Source organism: Mobula hypostoma, chromosome 23, assembly GCF_963921235.1.
Source record: "Mobula hypostoma chromosome 23, sMobHyp1.1, whole genome shotgun sequence".
Classification (NCBI taxonomy): domain Eukaryota; kingdom Metazoa; phylum Chordata; class Chondrichthyes; order Myliobatiformes; family Myliobatidae; genus Mobula; species Mobula hypostoma.
In genome coordinates, this window is record NC_086119.1 from 36,389,563 (window position 1) to 36,409,933 (window position 20,371).

General features: G+C 43.5%; 1 protein-coding gene across 3 annotated transcripts in view; it reads right to left on the minus strand.

The window, feature by feature from the left end:
• Positions 1-20,371, minus strand: part of LOC134336652 (syntaxin-1A) — a 338,429-nt gene that overhangs the window by 226,347 nt on the left and 91,711 nt on the right. For all 3 annotated transcript variants that reach the window (XM_063030990.1, XM_063030989.1, XM_063030992.1), the window contains exon 3: positions 2,179-2,278. In XM_063030990.1, coding sequence (XP_062887060.1) covers positions 2,179-2,278 — 100 coding nt within the window. The remainder of the gene's footprint in view (positions 1-2,178; positions 2,279-20,371) is intronic.

The following is a 20,371-nucleotide window of genomic DNA, read 5'->3' on the forward strand; positions in this document are numbered from 1 at the left end:
GAAGAGAACCTTTGGAGATAGCAGTTTGCAGGTGGGTAGTATCTGCAATGATTTTTCATGCCCACCTCTTTGCCCTGGATGATTACAAGCCTTGCAGTGATCGTTGAGTGCAGCCAATGATTTTTTTTTGATGACCCGACAGCTCACTGTAAGCTTTCCTATAACGTGAGGGGATCTTGCACCAAACCAGACAGTGATGGCTCACCAATCCCAAATTACAAAGTGCTATCTGCTCTAGACTTGACCAAATAACTGGTGATGCATCTGAAGCATTTCTTTCCAAGACAGGTTGGTGTGGGGTGGCGGGTGGTCCTGGGGGTGGAGTGGGGAGGGGCTCAGAGTGTGGTGATGCTCGAGATAGTAAACACACTCTGGCTGTGCACCCCAAGTTGATTAAATAATTATTCTTTCTCACAGTATCCCAATCACAAGTGCATGGTCCAGACCTAGAAAAGCATGGGCATTGGTCCTTCTCAAATCTTTTACATTTAAGGCAATACCGAAAACATTCTGCCTGGAATGCACTTACTAAACTAAATAAAGCTGACTAACGGGGGCCTGTGGCCAGGATTAGTCTGTGAAACCAAATAGTTCTGCATGCTTGCTACCATATTCCCAGCAGCAAAGCCCATTCCATGACTTATATTGAAATAAAGGCACAGACTGCTGAAAATCAGAATTTGCGTTCCAAATATTAAAAGATTAATTTTTCCATACATTTCTCAGATTGTTCAGGTACAGGTGATCCTGGGAAAGTCTGAACTTTCACATTAAATAGATTTTGGATAATTTGTGCTTGGATTACATGTTAGAATTCCGGCAATGAGGGGCTTAGCCTATGAGCATGGACAGAATCACCAGGGACTTTACCAGCTGGATTCCTGATGAAAGGGGATCTTATAGAAACATACAAGATATAAACTAGTAAGTGAAGGTAGAACTAGGGGACTGAGCCTCAAAATTTGGGGGAATAGATTTAGGATAAATGAGATATTGCTTTTCTCAAGAGGGTAGTGACTCTGTAGAATTCTCTAACCAGGGAAGCAGTAAAGACTACCTCATTAAATATACTTAAGACACATAGATATATTCTTATATAGTACAGCTATGGGGAAAGGCAGATCGGTGGAGCTACGTCTATGATCTGATCAGCCATGATCTTATTGAATGCTAGATCACGCTCAACAGGTCAGATGACCTGCCTCTGCTCCCATTTGTTATGTTCAGACACACAATAGCTTAAAGCAATGAAAGGACTTTAGCTTCTCAACCAAAAGGAACCCATAGTCCTTCACTCTCACCCACCTTTTCACCATTACAGATTGCAAAGGCAGACTACCCCCCTCTCGATGTTGTACCTTCCATACAAAGCCATTTTACTGAAGATTGATATTTTGGACTGGCACTCCTTTCCAAAATAATTAAACAGTTAGTCTTTAAAATTCCTCCACCACCTGAAAATTTGTTCTCTTCTTTTTGTTGAAGTCATGTTTCCAGCTTCAGCACCCTTCACAGCCTTTACTTCCCCTATTCTTCTCGAACTGTCTCGTCTTTCACATGATCCCCTCTCACCCCCCTTTCTAAACACTCTATAATTCTCCTTCCCAACACACTCGTCTGGCCTTGCTAAATACTGTTTTACTCAATCCAACCCTTAGCATTCATTTACTTCTGCCTGTAATGCTAGATCATGTGTTATTACATACCTGGTTATTGTGAGAATTCCTTAACTATGGTACACAGCAATTAGACGCTTTGAAGTAGTGTGTAGTGTAAAAAGAAACTTGCCCAGTACATTAGCTGTTATAATAGGCGGCTGGGGAACCAGCTTATGCTGTGTTGTGACAGCAAATACTGAAATTTTGAATGCATCACCATAACCATTACTGCAGTGTAAACATACTTAATGAGAACAAGTTAATTAGCTTGACGAAGCTCCAAACCTGAAGGAGCAGCCAGTACTGGAAAGTCAGCTTACCCAGCAGGATACTTCACTGGGTGCCCATCACCACCCAGTGACTTCACTCTTCAAGACTCAGCAGGACTGCTACACCCAAGGATCCATTCCTAATCATGAAGGCAACTCAGTGACCAAACGCTCAACCTGCATGACCATATAACCCAAATCTCAGAAAAGTACACCGATATCCTTCAAAGATGTAGTTTGAACTTCCTTACTTTCATCAGGGTTTGGTGCCGCAAGGATTGCACTGTGTTTCCGTTTCACCTCTTCCACATTCTCAGAGATCTTGTCTATGAATTGGCGAATTTCTTCGACCTGTCAATTATAAGAAATCAAAGCATTTAGAAACATCATGCAACGGCTCAGTGGAGAGCATAGAATATAAGAAGGTGAATTAGTATTTAGATCGTTACTTTATTGCAATGCAATAAAACGACGTCTCCACAATGACACCTGCAGCCCCTTCTATTTCCTGTGGCATTGTCTATTTCGCAGAGCCTTAAAACCAAATTATAGGGGAAGGAACACTCAAAGAATTTTATATGACAGACCATTTTTCTGAAGCAGCTCACTGTGTTGTTCTCCTTTCAATACCTGGTTTACTTCTGAAGTTTCTCAGCAAAGAAGAATTCCTTTTGGTTCCGATCTGCTTTTTATGGTGCCTTTGTTTAAAAAATGTTGCACAAAGTGTCTCCTGAACTTTCACATTTCCAACACAATGGAGTTACTCCGTGTCCTTCGCTATCGTTCTGAAAATCTTTTCCATCACTTTGAAATATTTTTAGATACATCATTAACAGTCATATAACACTGCCTCTGTACTCTGAATTGCCTCTTGGCAGAATATCAGAAATCTTCAAGTATTCTCAACTTCTGTGTACACAGTGTGCTCAATGTAAAGTGACTTCCTCTGGTTCTTCATGAGCAAAATGATTGCATATTTCCTACTTATTTGACTCAGACTCTCTTCCACTGACACCCACCTTGCAAATCGGCTTCCCTTCCAGTGACTCCAACTATACTTTCCACTGCCGCAGGAAAGCTGCCAACATTACCAAGGACCCTTTTCACCCGAGTCATTCTCTCTTCTCCCTCTCTCCCATCCAGCAAGAAAGAACGTGCATCACCAGGGTCAGGGGCAACTTCTATCCTGCCGTTAAAGACTCCAATGAACTTCTACATGATAAAAATGAGCTCTTGATCTTTCAATCCACCTCATCATGGCTCATGCACTAGATTTGTCTACGTGCAATGTACTTGCTCTGTAATTTTAACACTATATTCTGTATTTTTTTCTGCATTACCTTGATGTACCTATCTACAGAATGATCTATCAGGTATGGTTTGAAAACAAAATCTTTTCACTGCATTCGATACACGCAACATAATAAACCAATTCCCAATATTCATTCAGCCAAGTATTAGAATCCTTAGCCAACTGAAAAGGCAAAACCCTTTGCTGAATTTAAGTGGGCACCATCACTGTTCAGGGTGTTCTGCAGTTGTCTCGAAAACCCCAACAGTGCTGGTCAGCTGTATAGGCTTTCACCAGTCCTGAACCAGATGAGCCACACAACTTCAGGATTCTGGTTCAACACTGATCTCAAATACAGTCTGTGTAGAGTATACATGTTCTCTCATGTAACAGCATATGTTTCCTATTAGTATTAGTTTTCCCCTCAATCCAAAGACATAATGGCAGGTTAATGAGCTATAAATTACCCTTTGTATAGATTAATGGCAAATAGAATCAAAAGAAAAGTTGACAGGCATGTGAAAGAGAAAGTAAATTGTAGGATACAGGGAAGCAAGAGGAATGGGACTAATTGGACTATACAAGGAGCTGGCAAGGAACTACCGGGCCGAACAATTTCGCTATACAGTATTGTGCAAAAGTATTAAGCACATTTAAATTGCTAGGATGCCTAAAACTGTAGTAGTTTTATGTATTGCACTGTACTACTGCCACTAAAACAAATTTCATGACATACAGTGGCATGCAAACATTTGGGCACTCCTGGTCAAAATTTCTCTTCCAGTGAATAGCTAAGTGAGTAAAAGATGAACTGATTTCCAAAAGGCAAAGTTAAAGATGACAGATTTCTTTAATATTTTAAGATTACTTTTCTTTATTTCCATCTTCTACAGTTTCAAAATAACAAGAAAAGGGCCTGAAGCAAAATTTTGGGCACCCTGCATGGTCAGTACTTAGTAAAACCCCCTTTTGGCAAGTATCACAGCTTGTAAACACCTTTTGTAGCCAGCTAAGAGTCTTTCAATTCTTGTTTGGGAGATTTTTGCCCATTCTTCCTTGCAAAAGGCTTCTAGTTCTGTGAGATTCTCGGGCCGTCTTGCATGCACTGCTCTTTTGAGGTCTATCCATAGATTTTCGATGATGTTTAGGTCAGGGGTCTGTGAGGTCCATGGCAAAACCTTCAGCTTGCGCCTCTTGAGGTATTGTGGATTTTGAGGTGTGTTTAGGATCATTATCCTATTGTAGAAGCCATCCTCTTTTCATCTTCAGCTTTTTTACAGATGGTGTGATGTTTGCTTCCAGAATTTGCTGGTATTTAATTGAATTCATTCTTCCCTCTACCAGTGAAATGTTCCCTGTGCCACTGGCTGCAACAGAAGCCCAAAACATGATCAATCCACCCCACGTGCTTAACAGTTGGAGAGGGGTTCTTTTCATGAAATTCTGCACCCTTTTTTCTCCAAACATACCTTTGCTCATTGTGGCCAAAAAGTTCTATTTTAACTTTATCAGTCCACAGGACTTGTTTCCAAAATGCATCAGGCTTGTTTAGATGTTCCTTTGCAAACTTCTGATGCTGAATTTTGGCTGCATCAAGCCTAATGGGCCAGTAGTGGGAGCTACAATGGAGAACTGATTGTCGATTGTCAATTGTCTGGAAACTAATTCCTCCACAGGATCTCTGCTGTTAACAGGGTTAGGTTAGGTGGGAATGCAGAATTGTAGTTACAATTGGAGCAGCTATGATCAAGGGGTCAAGTGGCCTACTCCTATTCCATACAGAGGTACAGAGTCAAATAACATGGGCAATGACCATGTTCACACTGACCATCAGGCACCCATTTATATTAATTCTGCACTTCTCCCATTTTATTCTCTCCATATTCCCATGATCTCCTCAACTGTACTAACTAACCAGCTGCACAGTAGGGGTAAATTGCACAAGTTGAAGGGACCATTTAAACTTCAAAACTGTTGTATGATAATCTGATTGGGGGACATGTGTGATTAAAAGTCAATCAGAACTCTTCAAATCTGAATTGGATTGGCATTAGAGCAGGGAAATGGTATAGAACAGGAAAATAAGAATGGAAGCTGGCATGACACAATTCCCATACTGACTTGTTGGGCTTCCCATTCCCTTTCCAACATGTTGATCCATGGCCTCCTCAGTGGTCATGAAGAGGCCACTCTCAGGTTGGAGGAGCAACACCTCCTATTCCACCTGGGTAGCCTCCAAGCCAATGGCACGAACATCGATTTCTCTAACTTCTGGTAATTTCTCCTCTACCCCCTTTTTCCATTCTGGCTCCACTCTTTCCCCTTCTTTTCTCCTTACCTGCCCATTACCTCCCTCTGGTGCCCTTCCTTCTTCCCTTTTTCTCATGGTCCACTGTCCTCTCCTAACAGATTTTGTACCCGTCACCTCCCAGCTTCTCACTTCATCCCTCCTCTCCCACCCACCTTCCCCTTCAGCTATCACCTATCAGCTTGTACCCTAATCTTTGTTCCACCTTCTTATTCTGGCTTCTCCCCCCTTCCTTTGAAGCCCTGATGAAGGGCATCAGCCCAAAACATTAACTGTATATTTCCCTCCATAGATGCTAACTGACCTGCTGAGTTCCTTCATCGTTTTGTGTTTTGCAACCAGCCAAATGTCTATGAAGATTGCAAGGGAGAGGCAGGCAAAAGGATGAAAGGTAGGTAGGCAAATGGAAGAAAACATAATTATGGCTGATAAGCCTTGGTCTCTGCTTGTGGAGTATTGTTTGAGCTTTCCTCAGGCAAAACAAAACTTACCACATGTACCATCTGATCTTCATTATGGAGCAAGCAGCAGGAGGTTGAAAAGTTGGATGAGAAGCAAATGAAGAAATCCGTGGGGCAGGAAGCTCCCTCTACACTGAGGGAACACACAAGGCAGAGCAGCACGGATTAGTCAGAGTAAAACTCCCTCTGAAACTACAGCCTCAGAATCGTGGACGCTTACTCCAGTGTTGGTTCTCCTCCTCCTCCAGATGTAATTCAGTTATTGAACTGGAATGGATAGAGCTGAGCACAGATCGATGGTAACTCAAGAATTTAAATAAGTTTGGAATGTCAGACAATCATTAAAACAAAACATCTGATCTACTAATATCCTTCTGGGGAGTAGACTCTTCCTTCTCTGAAAAACGCCTGCCGCCTTCACCTGGACTACCCCAAATGTGACTCAATATCGAACTTACTTGCAACTACCCTCTGAAATAGCCAAACATGCCCCACTATCCCAGGAGTTTGAGAATTTGACATCCTATGAATTAAAAAAAATCATAGGGCACTGGGTCCAGTGACTTGAAAAATTCAATGAACATCTATCAATGGTTTGAGAAGCACAAGTTTTGGAGCCCTTGGAGGAAACATAAAGGTAACACTGCTGGACTCGAGAGTTGGAGGTAAAGCACTTGCAAGACAGTCCACTGGGTGCTTTACTGTATAGTTAACCCATGCCATAGCTCAACCTGGGTTTTTTTGACACCATCTAGTTCGTGCTGTACATAATTGTGCGTTTTACAGGCAAATTGCTGAAGAAACAGATGCAAAATTAAGAAAAGATTTTCAACGTTTAAGTGTGACAGGAAAAGATGACCAAGAAACTACCAGACAATTTAATTTGCTGGTGCCTTAAGTAAAAAATTAATTGTCCTCCCTGATGGCACTGATATACACATCCAACAATAATGTAGTTTAATGGCCCTACAATCCATTCAGTTTTATCAAAAGAATAAGAAAAAGCAAACCCAGATTGACTGCCCTGCACTATTCGACACAACAAAAGCCCACATAGAATAGTTATCAAATTCTGGGTATTCGTCTTGCAAATTCTCTTCAACATCTGGGGATCAATATTTTGGCAGAGCAGTTTCAGTTCATCTCCAGACCAGCATGATCACAAAGACCAGTCAGCATGTCTTATCCTCCATCGCTACTGTCTGATTGAGACACCCCTACCTCAAGTGGCATTAGAATGGCAGGGAACCCACCAAATTAACTCTAGACCCATGAACTAACATCAGCAGTGCATCAGATCAAATGTGAACATAAAGAAAACTTTATGAAGATATGCTGCTCTACCTTGATTGACGAACCGTGCATCTTCATGTTGAGCGTTAAGTGGAAGCACCAAGATTAACAAGTGCATAGAAAGTATCAGTAAGATGCTCATCAGAAGTAGCTCAATAGTATCTCGACTGACCACACTACTAATTCCTAAATGGTATAGCTGCTAGAACCTGCTCATGGGAGGCAGTGAAAGAACCAATACAAGGGGAAAACCTATTTGATTTACTCTTCTTCAATCTTTCCAATACCACTTTAAATACCTACTAACATTTACCTCTGCAAGCGAAAGAAGTGTTACACCTGCCCATTCACCTCCTGTCTCAACTCCATTCAAGGCCCCAAACAGTCCTTCCAGGTGACACAACACTTCACCTGCAAATCTGTTGGGGTCATCTACCGTAGCTGGTGCACCTGGCACTGCCTCATCTGTATCGGCAAGACCTAATGTAGGTTGGGGGACTGCTTTGTCGAGCACTTTCACTCCATCAGCAGCAGGATTTCCCAGTGACCAGCCATCTTATTTCCAATCCTCAATCCCATTCTGACATGTTGGTTCATGGCCTCGTCTACTGCCACTCCCAGGTTGGAGGAGCAAATCCTCATATTTTGTCTGGGTCAACTCTAACCTGACAGCATGAACATTGATTTCTCTAACTTCTGGTCATTTCTTCTTATCTCTCTTCTCTCCTCTTCCATTCCCCATTCTGACTCCCTTCTTATCTCTTCTCTCCTCACCAGCTTATCATCTCCTGCTGGTGCCCATCCACCATCCCTTTCTCCCAAGGTTCACTCTCCTCTCCTATCAGATTCCTTCTTTAGTCCTTTATCTTTCCTACCCATCACTTTCTAAGCTTGTACTCCATCCCCTCCCATTTTCTTATTCTAACTTCTTCCTCCTTCCTTTCCAGTCCTGATTAATGGTCTTGACCAAAACTTGGACCCTTTATTCCATTCCAACGATGCTGTCTGACCTGTGTGTGTTACTTGAAACACCTATGTGTTCATTGAAGTATCATGATCCTGGCTATGAGAACATCTTTATCATCCTGGCATTACCATTATTTAAATAATTGGGTTCTGAACAATTTTATCACCTCCAAACTTGGCTCCTACAAGACACCAATGAGCTATCAACACAACAAAATGCACTACACCACATCCAGAACCTCATGGTTATCCATGGCTAGCATAATGAATGCTGATTCAATGTGATTCAGAAGAACAAACGAAAATCAAGACAAGGTATACTAGGTGCAAGTGGATTGCCACCATGGTGTGGTTACAACACAGGGCTCGGTTCATGCTCAATAGGGCAACTAGTATGTCACAGCTGGAGCTAAACTAATCGACAACAGGATGCCAAGTTCAAAGATGTATTCTCTTCTTAAATCTAGTCAAGAATTATGGTGTAAAACAACATCGGTGGAATGAGATGCCACCATTCAGATCCCCACTCCCTCAGACACGATGGAACTAAACCTACAAATAGAAAATGTAAAGCTTAAATGTTTGCAAACACTTTCAGTCTGAACTGCCAACCTACAGCCCAACTTGGCTTCTTCCTTAGATCCCTGCTATTGCTAAAGCCGGCCTTCAAGCTAAATCCATTTACTCCCGTAATTCTAAAAGCAGAGCCAAGGAGACGGGATACAATGCAGAAAGCAGCTGATTGGGCTGTCGAGGTCAGGTGACCAAACATTTTGAAAAGCTCAAACAGATAAATAGAGGGATAGCTCAAGCAAAGCGGCCAGTGCGTGAGTGGGCCAGTGAAGGAGTGGAGCTTTGAGGCTTTGACTCGAGAGGCTTCGACAAGAAGAGGCGGAGGGCAAGTTAGCTCGCAGTTAGTTTTTACAATGTCTCCTGAGACGGTGATGTGCCTCTCATGTGAGATGTGGCAGCCTTGGGGGAACTCCCCTCTCCCACAGAGTCACATCTGCCAGAAGTGCATACGGCTGGGCGATCTGGAAGACCGTGTAAGGAATCTGGAGCAGCAGCTGGATGACCTTCGACTCATAAGGGAGAATGAGGCAGTCATAGATGAGAGCTACAGGGAGGTAGTCACACCTAGGCTATCAGAAGCAGGTCGTTGGGTGACAGTCAGAGGGGGGAAAGCGAAGGTGAGCTGACAGGTACTGCAGAGCACCCCTATAGCTGTTCCCCTGAATAATAAGTTTACCATCCTGGATACTGTTGGTGGGGACGACCGACCAGGTGTGAGCCACGGTGGCAGGGCCTCCGGCACTGTGTCTGACCCTGTGGTGCAGAAGGGTGGAACGGAGAAGAGAAGAGCTATCGTCATTGGAGACTCTATAGTCAGGGGAGCAGACAGGAGATTTTGTGGACGTGAGAAGGACACTCGCATGGTTTGTTGCCTCCCGGGTGCCAGGGTCCGGGATGTCTCTGACCGGGTGCACGACATCTTGGTACGAGAGGGAAAGCAACCAGAAGTCGTGATACATGTTGGGACTGTTACGTACCCCGTAACTGGGTTGCCAAACCAGCAGAAATGGATCACTCAGTTGGAGTCTGGATTACTAGAACTAAGAAAGTTTCATTAAAGAAACAAGCAACACAGTACTCTAATCAAAAGGATAATGAATGCAACAGTTCAGCAATGATAAACATACACGTACACAGAATTAAGATAACAGGATCAATCAAGCTCTATCATTGTCTAGGGGTAAATGACCAGTTTCAAAGTGACGCAAAGTTCAGTTCAATTTAGTTCAGTTCAGTTCGCAGTAATCGCTGCCGTGGCGATGGACAGTGGGGGGAAGGAGAGAGAGAGAGCAAAACGAATGAATATTCAAAACGACTTCCACACAGACCTTCGCAGTCAGCTTTCGAACGAGTCCTTTGTGATGTCATCTGAGGTCACCGACCGTGACCCCTCCGTTTCCAGATACGATCGTTTCTCTGCGGTGAACCCAGCACCCAGGCAAGGGTGGACACACACCAGGTTCCCGCCGATCGTGCCTTTCCACCCTGAGCGTCTTTGGCTTGTCCCGCGACCAGCCGTCCAAAAGCTTCCCACCGACTTGTGAGAGGCGCACCGCTTCCAGGGTCTCGTTACCTCAGGTGTCGTGTGTGTCTTGCCTTAGCGAACCTGTCCCTTTTTATTCTCCTGCTGGGGTATCGCCTGTCCATCACTTCAAACAGTTCAGGGTTCAAAGGGGGAGCCGCTCTTGACAGCTCTCCTTCCTTCGTTAACATCTCCAAATGCTGCTCCATTATTTTCCTTATCTCTCTCTCTCCTGAAGACAGGTGGCAGACCAACTGCTGATCCCACTGGTGCCAGCACAGGACAGCTACATCTTAATCTATGTGTATTCTTGTCACAGGACCAACGACATAGGCAGGAAGAGGGATGAGGTCCTGAAGTGTGAGTTTCAGGAACTAGGCAGAAGGCTGAAGAACAGGACCTCAAGGGTGGCGTACTCAGGATTGCTGCCAGTGCTACGTGACAGAGATGGTAAGAATTGGAGGAGATGGCAGTTGAATGCGTGGCTGAGGAGTTGGTGCAGGGAGCAGGGTTTTAGATTTTTAGATCATTGGGATCTCTTCTGGGGAAGGTGGGACCTGTACAGATTGGATGGGTTGCACCTGAACTCGAGGGGGAGCAATATCCTTGCAGGTTCGTTTGTTAGCATGGTTCGGGAGGGTTTAAACTAATTTGCAAGGGGGATGGGACACAGAGCGATAGAGCAGTGAAAAGTGCATGGAGTAAAGCCAGATCTAACATACAGAGAGGCTTTGAGGAGAGAGAAGCAGAATAAACGGTGTAAAGGCAGTAAGGTAGAAGGGCTGAAATGTGTGTACCTCAATGCAGAAGCATCAGGAACAAAGGTGATGAACTGAGAACTTGGATACATACATGGAATTATGATGTAGTGGCCATTACAGAGACTTGGCTGGCACCAGGGCAGGAATGGATTCTCAATATTCCTGGATTTCAGTGCTTTAAAAGGGATAGAGAGGGCGGGAAAAGGGGAGGAGGGGTGGCATTACTGGTCAGGGATACTATTACAGCTACAGAAAGGGTGGGTAATGTAGCAGGATCCTCTTTTGAGTCAATATGGGTGGAAGTCAGGAACGGGAAGGGAGCAGTTACTCTATTGGGGGTATTCTTTTGGTCCCCTGGTAGCAGCAGAGATACAGAGGAGCAGATTGGGAGGCAGATTTTGGAAAGGTGTAAAAATAACAGGGTTGTTATCATGGGTGACTTTAACTTCCCTAATATTGATTGGCACCTGATTAGTTCCAAGGGTTTAGATGGAGCAGAGTTAAGTGTGTCCAGGACGGATTCCTGTCACAGTATGTTGACAGGCCGACCAGGGGTAATGCCATACTAGATCCAGTATTAGGTAATGAACCGGGTCAGGTCACAGATCTCTCAGTGGGTGAGCATCTGGGGGACAGTGACCACCACTCCCTGGCCTTTGGCATTATCATGGAAAAGGATAGAATCAGAGAGGACAGGAAAATTTTTAATTGGGGAAAGGCAAATTATGAGGCTATAAGGCTAGAACTTGCGGGTGTGAATTGGGATGATGTTTTTGCAGGGAAATGTACTATGGACATGTGGTCAATGTTTAGCGATCTCTTGCAGGATGTTAGGGATAAATTTGTCCTGGTGAGGAAGATAAAGAATGGTAGGGTGAAGGAACCATGGGTGACAAGTGAGGTGGAAAATCTAGTCAGGTGGAAGAAGGCAGCATACATGAGGTTTAGGAAGCAAGGATCAGATGGGTCTATTGAGGAATATAGGGAAGCAAGAAAGGAGCTTAAGGAGGGGCTGAGAAGAGCAAGAAGAGGGCATGAGAAGGCCTTGGCGAGTAAGGTAAAGGAAAACCCCAAGGCATTCTTCAATTATGTGAAGAAAAAAGGATGACAGGAGTGAAGGTAGGACCGATTAGAGATAAAGATGGGAAGATGTGCCTGGAGGATGTGGAAGTGAGCAAGGTCCTCAATGAATACTTCTCTTCGGTATTCACCAATGAGAGGGAACTTGATGATGGTGAGGACAATATGAATGAGGTTGATGTTCTGGAGCATGTTGATATTAAGGGAGAGGAGGTGTTGGAGTTGTTAAAATACATTAGGACAGATAAGTCCCCGGGGCCTGACGGAATATTCCCCAGGCTGCTCCACGAGGCGAGAGGAGATTGCTGAGCCTCTGGCTAGGATCTTTATGTCCTCGTTGTCCACGGGAATGGTACCGGAGGATTGGAGGGAGGCGAATGTTGTCCCCTTGTTCAAAAAAGGTAGTAGGGATAGTCCGGATAATTATAGACCAGTGAACCTTACATCTGTGGTGGGAAAGCTGTTGGAAAATATTCTGAGATAGGATCTACAGGCATTTAGAGAATCATGGTCTGATCAGGGACAGTCAGCATTGTGAAGGGCAGATTATGTCTAACAAGCCCGATAGAGATCTTTGAGGAGGTGACCAGGCATATAAATGAGGGTAGTGCAGTGGATGTTATCTATATGGATTTTAGTAAGGCATTTGACAAGGTTCCACACGGTAGGCTTATTCAGAAAGTTAGAAGGCATGGGATCCAGGAATGTTTGGCCAGGTGGATTCAGAATTGGCTTGCCTGCAGAAGGCAGAGGGTGGTGGTGGAGGGAATACATTCAGATTGGAGGATTGTGACTAGTGGTGTCCCACAAGGATCTGTTCTGGGATCTCTACTTCTTGTGATCTTTATTAACGACCTGGATGTGGGGGTAGAAGGGTGGGTTGGCAAGTTTGCAGATGACACAAAGGTAGGTGGTGTTGTAGATAGTGTAGAGGATTGTCCAAGATTGCAGAGAGACATTGATAGGATGCAGGAGTGGGCTGAGAATTGGCAGATGGAGTTCAACCCAGAGAAGTGTGAGGTGGAACACTTTGGAAGGACAAACTCCAAGGCAGAGTACAAAGTAAATGGCAGGATACTTGGTAGTGTGGAGGAGCAGAGGGATCTGGGGGTACATGTCCACAGATCCCTGAAAGTTGCCTCACAGGTGGATAGGGTAGTTAAGAAAGCTTATGGGGTGTTAGCTTTCATAAGTCGAGGGATAGAGTTTAAGAGTCGCGATGTAATGATGTAGCTCTATAAAACACTGGTTCGGCCACACTTGGAGTACTGTGTCCAGTTCTGGTCACCTCACTATAGGAAGGATGTGGAAGCATTGGAAAGGGTACAGAGGAGATTTACCAGGATGCTGCCTGGTTTAGAAAGTATGCATTATGATCAGAGATTAAGGGAGCTAGGGCTTTCCTCTTTGGAGAGAAGGAGGATGAGAGGAGACATGATAGAGGTGTACAAGATAATAAGAGGAATAGAGTGGACAGCCAGTGCCTCTTCCCCAGGGCACCACTGCTCAATACAAGAGGACATGGCTTTAAGATAAGGGATGGGAAGTTCAAGGGGGATATTAGAGGAAGGTTTTTTACTCAGAGAGTGGTTGGTGTGTGGAATGCACTGCCTGAGTCAGTGGTGGAGGCAGATACACTAGTGAAGTTTAAGAGACTACTAGACAGGTATATGGAGGAATTTAAGGTGGGGGCTTATATGGGAGGCAGGGTTTGAGGGTCAGCACAACATTGTGGGCCGAAGGGCCTGTAATGTGCTGTACTATTCTATGTTCTATGTTAAAGGTTGTAGGGCTGACAAGTGACAGCTGTAGCACTGACAGCTTGTGCTCCGGACCCAACCTCACTGTTAGACAAGCTATTCCACTGACAATTACAATTTTGGCATTTAAGAAAGTAGAAGTTTGCCCAGGTTCATACTGCCCATATTTTTTGCAATATCTCAATGATTTGGTGTAATGCAGGAGCAATGATTATGAGGTTTACTAAGCATTCAAAAAAAGTACAAGGTAGTAAGTGATAGGTGAAATGGGGAGGCGGAGGGGTGAAGTAAAGAGCTGGGAAGTCGATTGGTGAAAGGGATGAAGGGCTGGAGAAGAGGAAAATCTGATAGAGGAGAGAACAGAAGGCCATGGAGGAAAGGGGAGGGGGAGGAGCACCAGAGGGAGGTGATGGGTAGATAACGAGATTAGGTGAGAGGGGGAAATGGGAATGGGGAATGGTGAAGGCGGGGGGGGCAATTACTGGAAGTTCGAGAAATTGATGTTCATGCCATCAGGTTGGAGGCTACCCAGATGGAATACAAGGTATTGCTCCTCCAACCTGAGTGTGGCCTCATGGTGACAGTAGAGGCGGCTATGTACTGACTGTTACAAAAGAAGCGTAGTGTTGTGGAGTCTACATTCACAGATCCCTTAAGGCAAGACAGATAGATAAAGTCATGAAAATGACAGATGATTTTTACAGTTATCAGCTTTACAGATTATGAGATGGTGGTTACACTAGAAATGTAGTTAGTTCATCATTATATATAGCATACAGCGCTGGTTTACACAATACAGGTATCACTAGAAAGGGCAAAAAGATATGCAAAATCATTTTGAATTGCCCAACCCTAGAATGAGTTCAAAGTTCAAAGTAAATTTATTATCAAAGTACATATATGCCCCATTTACTACCCTGAAATTCATTTTCTTGCGGGCATTCACAGTAGAAGAAATACAGTGTCAGTGAAAAACTGATTCACTGAGAAGACTGGCTAGGCTGATGATATTCCCTTTTAGAAAGAAAAAAGGATATAACTAAAGGATATAAAACTGAGAGTACTTGCCAGGCTGAACAAAAAGGGCATTTTTCACTTTGGTAACTAGGGAATATTCACTGTCAGTCAGTATACATTAGCCCAACTCCCCTCATCTATGGATCTCATTACAGACTGATCACACGAAACCCAGTGGGGAGAAAAAAAATGTAAGGCTGTGGGGACCAGAGAAAGACACGTCACTAAAAGTATCTATACTTAACATAAAAGAAACCTGTTGTATGGTGCTGCTCAACTCAGTCCAGGAAAACACTACAGCATTTCCTCAGGACAGCATCTGAATTTCATCTTCAGTTGCTTAACCTGAAATGTAGATAGGATGGATAGCTAGAATGTTTTCTCCCTGTAGCAGGAATTTAAAAATAAAGAGGGCCTCGGCTTGTGATAGGAAGGAGTTTTATAGGGGATCTTAAGGGAAGTGGCTTATTTTACACAAAAAGCGCGGCCGATATCTGGAAAATGATGCCAAACGAGGGGTATGTAAACAGGCACTTGAACAGTGGACATGCATCTAGTGCGGAGAAATGGGCTCGTTGATCTTGGGGTATAATCATCACTTTGGGCTTGAATTTCTAAGCATGCAAGCGGTCCTGCATTCATATCCTAGGTGATCCCTCTGATAATATCTTGTCACGTCAACATCAGGGGCAGCACGGTCCTGTCAGGCTGCAGAGTAGACATACCAATTTCAGGGAACCTGGCTGAAGAGAGATATCGAGACTCTAGTCAGGAAAGGAAAGGAAAGGAAGAAGCATTCATTGCTTTTAGGCAGCTAGCTAAACGGTATCTCTAGATGAATACAAGCCGCTTAAGAACAGACTTAAAATGGGAATCAGGAGGGCAAAAAGAGGGTGTGAGATGGATTTCACAGGGAGGATTAAAAATAACACAACTTAAGAAATTCTTGAGATTAATAGTAAAATGGTGACGAGGGAGAGACTAAATCCTCTTAAAGAGCATCAGGGCCACCTATGTGTGGAGCCATAGGAGATGGCTATGATTTTTAATGTCTATTTCTTCTCAGTATTTACAAAGCAGGATATTATGGTTGCCATTTAAATGAGGGTAATAAGTAGTGAGGTATTAGAACATATGTATATCATGAGGAAGGAGGTAATCACAGCCTTTGTCAAGCTGGAGAGCGTAGAAGAGATTTATGAAGATGCTGCCTGGAATAGAGGCCCTGAGTTACAGGGAGAGTTAGCCACACTGGATCTTTTATTCCTTGAAGTGTAGGATGACCTTAAAGCAGTTTATAAAATCATGAGGGACTTGGATAAGGTGTACAGTCATAGTCTTTTCCCCAGGGTTGGAGGTTGGAGATAAGAGGGGAGAGATTTAAAAGAGACACGAGAAGCAACTTCTTTACATAAAAGGTATTGCGCACCTGGAATGAGCTTCCAGAGGAAGTGGTCGAGGGAGGTACAATAGCAACATCTGGACAGGTACACGGAGAGCCGGGTCTTGGAGGATTGTGGCCCAAACATGGGCAGCTAGGTCTAGCAGGGAGGATGCTGTGGTCAGTTGGGCTGTAGGGCCTGTGTCCATGCTGTTTTACTCTGTGACTCTAAACAGGATTGAATGTAGATGGGCAAAATGGTCAATGTGGACACAGTGAGCCAAGAGACCCGTTTCTACTCTCCAGGACTCTTATGACTTGATGCTTCATTGACTCTTAGGACAGCATAATATTGTTTGTTTAGGGCAGCACAGTGTCCAGTTGCACTGCTAACTTTACAGACAATGCAACAGTATACCAATGCACTCACTACGCTTAGCTTAACAAATGACAAGTGAAATTCAAATCACACACATGCTAAACAACAATTGCAAGATGTACATTTCTTTGTAACACTTTATAAATTACAGCATGTAGCCAACTGCACTCTGGGTTGTAAATACATTGTTCAGCATAAGCATAAGCTATCCTGGCTTCCGTAAGCTCTTTTAACAAATAAAGTGCACTGTAAATTAATTTAATTTGTTGGCTATTCTTCGGGACCTTAGAGGGATTAAGAAAAATACTGAGACTATAATAACTTGCAATGAGAGAAGGCTGTAACAGGGTTCCCATGACATTTAACAAAATTACAATTAGTGAATCTGCACCATGCACATCCTGGGGTTTGCCAGCAAGTTCGGTTGGATAAAAATGGACCAACTTAAATGTGCAGTGTGCACCATTCGCTCAATGCTTTTTACACATCACTACTCAAAGCCACAACTTTACTTCCGAAGCTGAGAAGGCAAATAAATGATTTGAACACCACAATCTGCAAATTCCCCTCAAATCGTACGCTTGAAAATACATTCACTTGCCACTGTATTAGGTACACCTGCTTGTTAATGCAAATATCCAGTTAGCCAATCATGTGGCAGCAACTCAATGTACAAAAGCATGCAGACATGGTCAAAAGGTTCAGTAGTTGTTCAGACCAAACATCAGAATGGGAAAGAAATGTGATCTAAGTGACTTTGGCCGTAGAATAATTGTTGGTGCCAGAAGGGGTGGTTTGAGTATCTCTCAAACTGTTGATCTCCTGGGAATTTCATGCACAATTTCTAGAGATTATAGAGAATGGTGCAAAAAAAAACTTTAAAAAAAAATCCAGCAAGTGGCAGTTCTATTAGCGAAAATCCCTTGTTAATGAGAAAGGTCAGAGGAGAATGGCCAGACTGATTCAAGCAGACAGGAAAGCGGCAGCAACTCTTGTAACCATGCATTACAACAGTAATGAGCAGAATAACATCTCTGAATGCGCAGCAGAATCCCAGTAGATGGATTACAGTACCACAAGCATTCACTTTGTGGCCATTTTATTAGATAGAGATATACCCAAGTTATATTATCATCTTTGGCTGTGCTTATATTACAGAGTCTACACTTCAAAGTACTTCATTGGCTGATAATTGCTTGTGGACTTCAGGAAAGAGACAAAAAAAAAGACTGCTCTTTCTCCTGATCAGATCCTAGGGATTCCCATCTCCCTGCACTGTGGGATCTGCAGCAATACATGACAGCAGAACACAAACTTCTCAAAGGCAATCAGGTTGGCGGAGAACTGCCATCCTCGTCGACAGTGCCCACCACCCACATGTGAATAAAAAAAGGGATAATTGCAATCTTGAGAATTTAAGTCAGGAGGAAATACAGATGTAATCATCAGGAGTAGAACTGGTGCCAGTGAGAGAACGGCTGTAGCAAATGAAGAGCTAAATTTTCCAACAGTGTGCAAGGTGGACTCTTGCAGCATTACATAACACCGATCTAGGAATTTGTCACTGCCAAACAGGTTTGCTGCAGTGCCGTGTAGTGCGGTCTTGATGTTGTATCAAGGCTATTGTGAAAAGGTCTTAGATATGGGAGTTTAAAGATGCACCTACAGTTGAGCATCTCAGGTAAAACACAAGAAGTTGGATGTTTTGCTCTGCTGCTTAATTAACCAATAATTCTGTGCCAAGGCTGACGGGTGAATGCCGTAGGCATGCAAGTGGGAGTACTAAAATCAAAGCCAGGCTGCAGCTCGAGCAACATACTCTGTATGTATCACAATGAGGTATTATGTTGCTCCTAAGCACAATTTAAGGGTTTAATCAGGAGGCTGTTTTCCTTGGCTGGCGAATCCAGAATCAGAACCCAGTCTCAGTATTATTGATTAGCTGCTTCGGACTCAAACAAGAACAGCCCAAGTTTGGGTAGTAAATCTCAGAACTGTCCATTCTGGCTTCATATCAATCTTTTCTAGTTGAGCATATTTAAAAGTATTGCTGGATTTTTGAGGGAAATGGGCAAGAAAGAGGACAGCCATAATGTTACTGATAAGGGAGCCAGCATGAGCAGGGAATGTGACCAATTCTCACTACTATTTATGTTCCCATTTATCACATCTAGTTTTTTAGACTCATGAGAAATATGTTACAGCCTGTTTCAATCAAGGGGGACACAGAGCTTATGTTCTCTATACTATAACAATTCAGAAGGTCTTTGACATTTAATGTGCCCCAAAAAACCTGAAAAATCACATATTGTACCCTATCCTGTATTATACTGGCCAAGGATTGCCTTAAACAACATCCCATCACATTTACTAAGATGTCAGTATAAATTTACACTTTTTTGCTGGTTGAACATGGTATCATGGAGATGCGTTTTAATTTATTTATTGATACAGCATGAAGCTGCCCTTCAAGCCGTGTCACTTCATCAACTCCCCAACATAACCCCAGCCTAATGTCAGGACAACTTACAATGACAATTTACAGACAACATTATGTCTGTGGGTGGGACTGGGACTAGAGTGTGGTGAAGCAGTGATTGGCATCTGATCTCTCAGGCATCAGCAGTTTGCTCAGGGTCCAAGGAGAAGCGCCCCAAAATAATACTGGAACACCCCATGCCTCACTCTAGCCACCTCTGGCATTCAGCCTGTGACTGAGGTAGAAGGGTAAAGAATCCTGGAGGCATGGAATTGCCCCCCATCGAACCTAGAGTCAGTGGGTTGGAGCAGGGTCTCAACTCCACCTTTCCTCCTCTGTCGGAGTTTATTTCTCCATGGTAAAGTTGCTGCATTAGTTGGAAGTCCAAAATAAAAACAGGCTGGACTGCATCTGTGGAAAGAGAAAAAGAGTCGATGTTCAGGTCAGAGACTCTTCACCAGAACTAAAACTGTCTTCTTTCTGCTTCTGATGGAGGATCTTGGTGCTGAAACTTTCTGCTTAGGAAGAGAAAGAGTCTGTGATGCCTTAGATATTCAGGGTTGGATCAATGTGTGGCTGCCCTACACCACCAGGTGTGGGTAACCTGTTGAATCCCATTCAATTCAGGTTTCAGGTCTGAGAGCCTCTATTTCTCTTCCCACAGATTCAAAGATTCAACTTAATGCAGCTTAACCCACTGAGTATTTCCAGCATGTTCTGCATTTGCTGTTTAGAGTTGATCCGTTTATGACTAAGAATACAGATCTGCCTTCAGTCATTTCTAAACACAATGCTTAGTACTCTTGCACATAATAAAATTACATATAGCAAATTATTACCACGGCATGTGCCACTGCAGTGGAAATACAACTCCACATCTTCGTACCATTGGGCTGCTATTCAAGGTTATTTCTAAACTGTCAGCTTTTGCTGCTTTTCAAGTTGATGTGTTTGATCGTAACGTTGTAGCAAGTGCCCAGGTATTGGACCCTTTAAACCCATGTGTGCTGTTCGAGGAGAGGTGGAGCAGACTCCTGACAGGGTGAACTTTCCATGGTCACAGATCTGCCACTGATTCTATCATTGATCGATGTGTGTAAACGTTAACAGTCCCTGCACTGTTGTAGTCATAACCTCTGGCAATTAATATTCTTTTCTTATTGAGCCACAGAC